Source organism: Colobus angolensis, unplaced genomic scaffold, assembly GCF_000951035.1.
Source record: "Colobus angolensis palliatus isolate OR3802 unplaced genomic scaffold, Cang.pa_1.0 Scaffold128, whole genome shotgun sequence".
Taxonomy (NCBI): Eukaryota; Metazoa; Chordata; class Mammalia; order Primates; family Cercopithecidae; genus Colobus; species Colobus angolensis.
This window is the reverse complement of record NW_012114030.1, coordinates 1,316,399-1,322,881: the sequence shown is the minus strand read 5'-3', so window position 1 is coordinate 1,322,881 and position 6,483 is coordinate 1,316,399. Positions and strand designations below refer to the sequence as shown.

At 54.4% G+C, this 6,483-nt stretch overlaps 1 protein-coding gene across 1 annotated transcript in view; it reads left to right on the top strand.

Annotated features, from left to right (window-relative positions):
• Positions 1-2,725, top strand: part of LAT (linker for activation of T cells) — a 6,371-nt gene extending 3,646 nt beyond the window's left edge. Inside the window, exons 10-13 of the mRNA XM_011933465.1 lie at positions 1,435-1,497; positions 1,682-1,747; positions 1,841-1,928; positions 2,096-2,725. Of these exons, the coding sequence (XP_011788855.1) occupies positions 1,435-1,497; positions 1,682-1,747; positions 1,841-1,920 (209 nt within the window). The 3' untranslated portion in view covers positions 1,921-1,928; positions 2,096-2,725. The remainder of the gene's footprint in view (positions 1-1,434; positions 1,498-1,681; positions 1,748-1,840; positions 1,929-2,095) is intronic.
• The last annotated feature ends 3,758 nt before the right edge of the window (positions 2,726-6,483 follow it).

Here is a 6,483-nt window from a genome sequence, read left to right as displayed (position 1 = left end):
AAAAAAAAAAAAAAAAAAGATATAAAATAGCTAAGATTCACCGAGGGCCTCCTGCATGCCTTGCTAAGAGTCTGACATGTGTTCACTCACTAACCTCACCGCCCTGGAGCTCCCGGGTCTGCCCTCGCCCTCCTGTGCTCCAGTTGTCCCCCTTTGTGTGATGCAGGGTTTATCTGTTTAACAGCACTGTTGTGTCACAGGCCCTATTTTACAGAGGAGAAAACTAGGGCATAGAGAGGTAAGGTCCCTTGGCTGAGGTTATGTGGTTGGTTAGTACTGGAGCTGGGATTGAACCGGGGCGGTCTTCAAAAACAAACATGAAACACATAAAAGAACCAAATAGGCTGGGCGTGGTGGCTCACGCCTGTAATCCCAGCATTTTGGGAGGTGGGTGGATCACCTGAGGTCAGGAGTTTAAGACCGACCTGGCCAACATGGTGAAACCCCGTCTCTACTAAAAATACCAAAATTAGCAGGGCGTGGTGGCGGGCACCTGTAATCCCAGCTACTCAGGAGGCTGAGGCAGGAGAATTGCTTGAACCGGGAGGCAGAGGTTGCAGTGAGCCAAGATCACACCACTGCCCTCCAGCCCTCTGGGTGACAGAGGGAGACTCCATCTCAAAAACAAACAAATAAATAAAATAAAAGACCCAAATAACCAGGCATGGTAGCCGATACCTGTGATCCCAGGACTTTGGGAGGCTGAGGCGGATGGGTCACTTGAACCCAGGAGTTCAAGACCAGCCTGGGCAGCATAAGGAGACCCTGTCTCTACAAAAAATCCAAAATTTAGCCTAGCCTGGTAGGAGCTGAGGTGGGAAGATCATCTGAGTCCGGGAGGTCAAGGTTGTGGTGAGCCGAGATTACACCACTGCATTCCAGCCTGGGCAACAGAGCGAGACCCTGTCTCAAGAAAAACAAAAACAAACAAAAAACCCCCAAATAACATGGATGGTGACAGGCGCCATGAGGGGCTGACATGGGAGTGGGACACAGGCAGTGGCTGGCAGGGGGCGGGCGGGGATGGGGGTCATCAGGGAGGAGGAGGTTCCTGCTGGGCCAAGTGTGTCATGTCCGCTCCACACACACCACCAAACTCCTACTGCTCTGAGCCGCACTCCGTCCCTGTTCCCCAGCCTAGGGGCTGTGCTGGGGCCTGACCCTTCGTGAACCCTCCTCAGTCCCAGTCAAATGGACCTCCTCCCCCGCTCTCCACAGCCCTCGCCCTTGGCTAGGCCACCATCACCATCACCATCCTTGGCAGCCTGGAGTGCCCTCTCTCCATTCTGTGGGGCTAATGGGGGTGGCCGTGTGGGGAGCCTCTGGGGTCTACCGTTGGGGAGCTCTGCATGACTGAGGTTGGGGGTTCTCTGGGAACCTGTGGCCAAGGGTCTCTCTGGTCACAGTGCTGAGGTGGGGCTGGCTTTCCCACAGTGGAGTCCATTGATGATTACGTGAACGTTCCGGAGAGCGGGGAGAGCGCAGAAGCATCTCTAGGTGAGTGACCGGTGCTCCTCGGTGCCTGCCCCTGCACCCCGCCGCCCCACCATGCTCTCAGTGTGAGCAGACCCCACCCTGGGACTGCCCACACCCTCTGCCCCCTCTGTCTGGGCCTCCCCCTGCTCTCTTGCCCTCCTGACCCCTTTGCATGGCTGCCCCTCCTTCTGGTCTGTCTCCACAGATGGCAGCCGGGAGTATGTGAATGTGTCCCAGGAGCTGCATCCTGGAGCGGCTAAGACTGAGCCTGGTGTGTGCTGTGGGAGGGGCAGGAGCTGGGGTAGCTGCCTTGGGCTTGCGGGGACAGCTTGCAAGCTGGAGACCAACCTCCCCTCCCCTACAGCTGCCTTGAGTTCCCAGAAGGCGGAGGAAGTGGAGGAAGAGGGGGCTCCAGATTACGAGAATCTGCAGGAGCTGAACTGAGGGCCTGGGTGAGAGGCCTGCCCTGTCCCCACCCTGCCCTGGGCCCGCAGGCTCTATTCCCTCCCTCTAGGACCCCTGCCCAACCCTACCTCCGGCTTGTCCCTCTGTCTCTGGGTACCTGCAGATCCCCATCAGTCTCCTGATCCGTATCCCTCCCTGCCCTGGTGTGTTTCAGTGGAGGCCAAGTCTGTCCTGGAACCAAGCTTGTCTGGGACGGCTGGAGCTGGACAGCTGGAAGTGGCTCTGGGGTCCTCACATGGCATCCTGCCCTTGCTCCAGCCTGACAACAGCCTGAGAAATCCCCCCGTAACTTATTACCACTTTGCGGTTCGGCCTGTGTCCCCCGAACGCTCTGCACCTTCTGACGCAGCCTGACAACAATGACCTGCCCTGGCCCCAGCCCTACTCTGTGTAATAGAATAAAGGCCTGCGGCTGTCTGTGTTGAGCGTGCATCTGTGTGTGCCCGTGTGCAAGTCTGAATCAGAGATTTGGAGATGTCTGTGTGTGTGTCTCTGTCTGTGTGTGTGTCTGTGGGTCTCCATCCTTCATGGGGGCTCAGCCAGGTGCTGTGAGTGACAGCAGACAGTGGCTGGGACACCCCCCTTCTGAATGAGGCCTTCTGACCTGGGCTGGCACTGCTGAGGCTCAGGACACATTGCCCCATGAGACAGTCCCAGGACGTGGCAGCTGCTGGCTGTGACAATGGTTTCGCCATCCGTAGACCAAGGGATAGGACCTGATGACCTAGGAGGACTCTCTTAGTTCTTACCTTTTGTGGTTCTCAATAAAACAGAACTTAAAAAATCGTCTAAGCAACTGAAAAAGTTAATATGCAGCACAGCACTTTTGAGACTTTGATGGGTAGGTGACTCACCGGCAGACTTTACTGTGGGGCGGGTTCTGACTCAGTTCGCCTAGGACGTGCCCTGAGACTTTGCATTTCTGAGCCGCTCCCGTGTGATTCTGATACTGCTGGTCTGTGAACCTTATCTTGTGGAGCAAGGGCATGGTGAGCATCTATTGCCTTTATTTGACCGGGATCCATTTCCCCTATTTTGGGAATTTCACCCTGGCTTTCCTCCACGATTCACTCCTTTCCCAGTCTCATTTCATGTAGTTTTAGAATTTTTTTTTTTTTTTAAATGGGGGTCTCCCTCTGTCACCCCGGCTGGAGTGCAGTGGCGCGATCTTGGCTCACTGCAACCTCTACCGCCTGGGTTCAAGCAATTCTCTTGCCTCAGCCTCCTGAGTAGCTGGGATTACAGACCCCCACTGCCACACCCAGCTAATTTTTATATTTTTAGTAGAGATGGGTTTCAGCATGTTGGCCAGGCTGGTCTCAAACTCCTGACCTCAGGTGATCCCACCCGCCTCGGCCTCCCAAAGTGCTGGGATTACAGGGGTGAGCCACTGCACCTGGCCTGTTTTTTCTTTTTTGGAAATGAGGTCTCACTCTGTCACCCAGGCTGGAATGCGGTAATGCAATCATGCCTCAGTGCAGCCTTGAACTCCTGGGCTCAAGTGACCCTCCTAGCTCAGCTTCCTGCATAGCTGAGACTACAGACGCACGCCCCCATGTCCGGCTAATGTTTTATTTTTTGGAGAGATGGGGGTCTCACTGTGTTGTCCAGGCTGGTCTTGAACTCCTGAGCTCAAGTGATCCTCCTGCCTTGGCCTCCCAAAGTGCTGGGATCACAGGCATGAGCCACTGTGCTCAGTGTCTCCCTCGGATTTAAGGTGAATGATTGCATCTGGCCTGGAGATTGTTGAACACATGACCTAGACCTGGGCCAAGGTCACCATCTTTTCCCTGACCATTGCGATTGGCTCAGGTATGGGCATGTGACCCGGCCTGGGCCAATGAGGAGCAGCCCTGGGATCCAGGCGGGAAGTGCTGGGCAGGAGAAGCTCCATCTCTTCCGGGCAGTAATTAAGCTGGACGGATGCAGGCCTGGAGCCACCACTTGGAGAGCCTACCTAGGAATGAAGCCAATGTGGAGGAGAGAGTGGCCTGGAGAAGGACAGAGCCAGCTTCCTAACGGTGTCATTAGAATTCCTGGAACTGGGCCCTGTGTGGTGGCTCCTGCCTGTAATCTCAGCATTTTGGGAGGCCGAGGCGGGTGGATCACCTGAGGTCAGGAGCTCAAGACCAACCTGGCCAACATGACGAAACCTTATCTCTACTAAAAATACAAAAATTAGCCAGGTGTGGTGGCATGTGCCTGTAATCCCAGCTACTCAGGAGGCTGAGGAAGGAGAACCGCTTGAACCTACCTGGGAGGTGGAGGTTGCAGTGAGCCGAGATCGCGCCACTGCACTCCAGCCTGGAAGACAGAGCAAGACCGTCTCAAAAAAAAAAGACTCCTGGATCTGGACATACCTGAAGCACTGCGTGGGCCTATAATGGCAGTTTTTCTTCAACCAGCTTTACTTGGGGTATCTGTCACTACAGCCAAAGTTGTTCTATGATGAAAAGTTGTTGGTGGTTCTCTATGGATTCCAAAGGTAATAACGGCGGCTCCGTTCAAGGTCAGCCAGGTGCAAGGTCAGCCTGTGACAGCGACTCCTCAGGGAGCACCCATTGCATTGCCATGCTCATTACATGCAGTCATCATAACCCCTCTATTGTCAGTTACAGTTTAGTGTCCCCATTATGCAGGAGAGGAAACACAGGCTCAGAGAGGTGAGGTGACTTGCCCAAGGCACACAGCTGAAGAGGTGCAGCTGGGATTAGATCTGTGGCTGTGGGTCCCATCAGGTCACGGCTGCTCTGACTGGCAGCCTCCTCGTTCTGATGATGATGATGATGATGATTTTCTTGAGATGGAGTTTTGCTCTGGTCGCCCAGGCTGGAGTGCAGTGGCGCAATCTCGGCTCACTGCAACCTCCGTCTCCTGGGTTGAAGCGATTCTCCTGCCTCAGCCTCCCAAGTAGCTGGGATTATTATTATCATTGTTATTGTTTTGAGACAGAGTCTCATTCTGTGGCCCAGGCTGGAGTGCAGTGGCACAATCTCGGCTCACAGCAACCTCCGCCTCTCAGGCTCAAGCGATCCTTCCACCTAAGCCCAAGCAGTGGGGACTACAGGCATGCACCACCATGCCCACCTAATTGTATTTTCTGTAGAGGCGGGGTCTCACCGTGTTGCCCAGGCTGATCTCGAACTCCTGAGCTCAAGCAATCTGCTTGCCTTGGCCTCCAAAACTGCCGGCATTCCAGGCGTGGGCTGCTGTGCCTGGCCAGAAACAGTCTTCTTTTTTTTTTGAGATGGAGTCTCGCTTTGGTGCCCAGGCTGGAGAGCAGTGGTGCAGTCTCAGCTCACTGCAACCTCCATCTCCTGGGTTCAAGTGATTCTCCTGCCTCAGCCTCCCAAGTAGCTGGGATTACAGGTGCCAGACACCTGCCACCGCGCCCGGCTAATTTTTATATTTTTAGTAGAGACGGGGCTTCACCATGTTGGCCAGGCTGGTCTCAAACTCCTGACCTCAGGTGATCCACCTGCCTCAGCCTCCCAAAGTGCTGGGATTACAGGCGTGAGCCACCGTGCCTGGCCTTGTTCTGATTATTATATAAAGTGCTGACTGCCCTGAATGGGGAAGCTCAGAAAAGGCCCAGTTGGAGAAGATGGTGGGAGGGTCTGGGAAGGGGATTGGACAGTCTGGCCATCAACACGTGGAGTTAAATCCTTTTCTTTGGAAGAAATAGACATGAGCAGAGGCACCTTTGTGCCTGGGCTGATAGACGAAGAACAGTTGACCAACAAGGGCTATTAGTGTAACCAATCTGGCAACATCTGATGAAGCTGAAGCCATGTGTCTCCCTTTACCTAACAAATTCCTGGGTATAAACCTTCACCAACTCCAGGCTGGGCTCAGTGGTTCACGCCTGTAACTCCAGCACTTTGGGAGGCCGAGGTGGGCGGATCACCTGAGGTCAGGAGTTTGGCCAACATGGTGAAACCCTGACTCTACTAAAAATACAAAAATTAGCTGGGCTTGGTGGCAAGCGCCTGTAATCCCAGCTACTTGGGAGGCTGGGGCAAGAGAATCACTTGAACCCAGGAGGTGGAGGTTGCAGTGAGCCAAGAGTGCACCACTTTTCTCCAACCTGGGCGACAAAGCGAGACTCTGTCTCAAGAAAAAAATTCCTGGTTATAAACCTTTACCAACTCCAGCACATGGGCCAAAGTGGCAGGTACAAGCAGACTGTGGCAGGGCAGCATTGTAATGATTGCAGCTGGAGACAGCTTAGACACCCACTGCTTAAGAGCAGACAGAGAAGTCGCAGTGTGGCCAGGCACGGTGGCTCACATCTGTAATCCCAGCACTTTGGGAGGCCGAGGTGGGTGGATCACCTGAGGTCAGGAGTTCAAGACCAGCCTGGCCAACGTAATGAAACCCAGTCTCTACTAAAAATACAAAAATTAGCTGGGCGTGGTGGCGGGAGCCTGTAGTCTGAGCTACTCGGAAGGCTGAGGCAGGAGAATTGCTTGAACCTGGGAGGTGGAGGTTGTAAGTGAGCCAAGACTGTGCCATTGCACTCCAGCCTGGGCGACAAGAGGG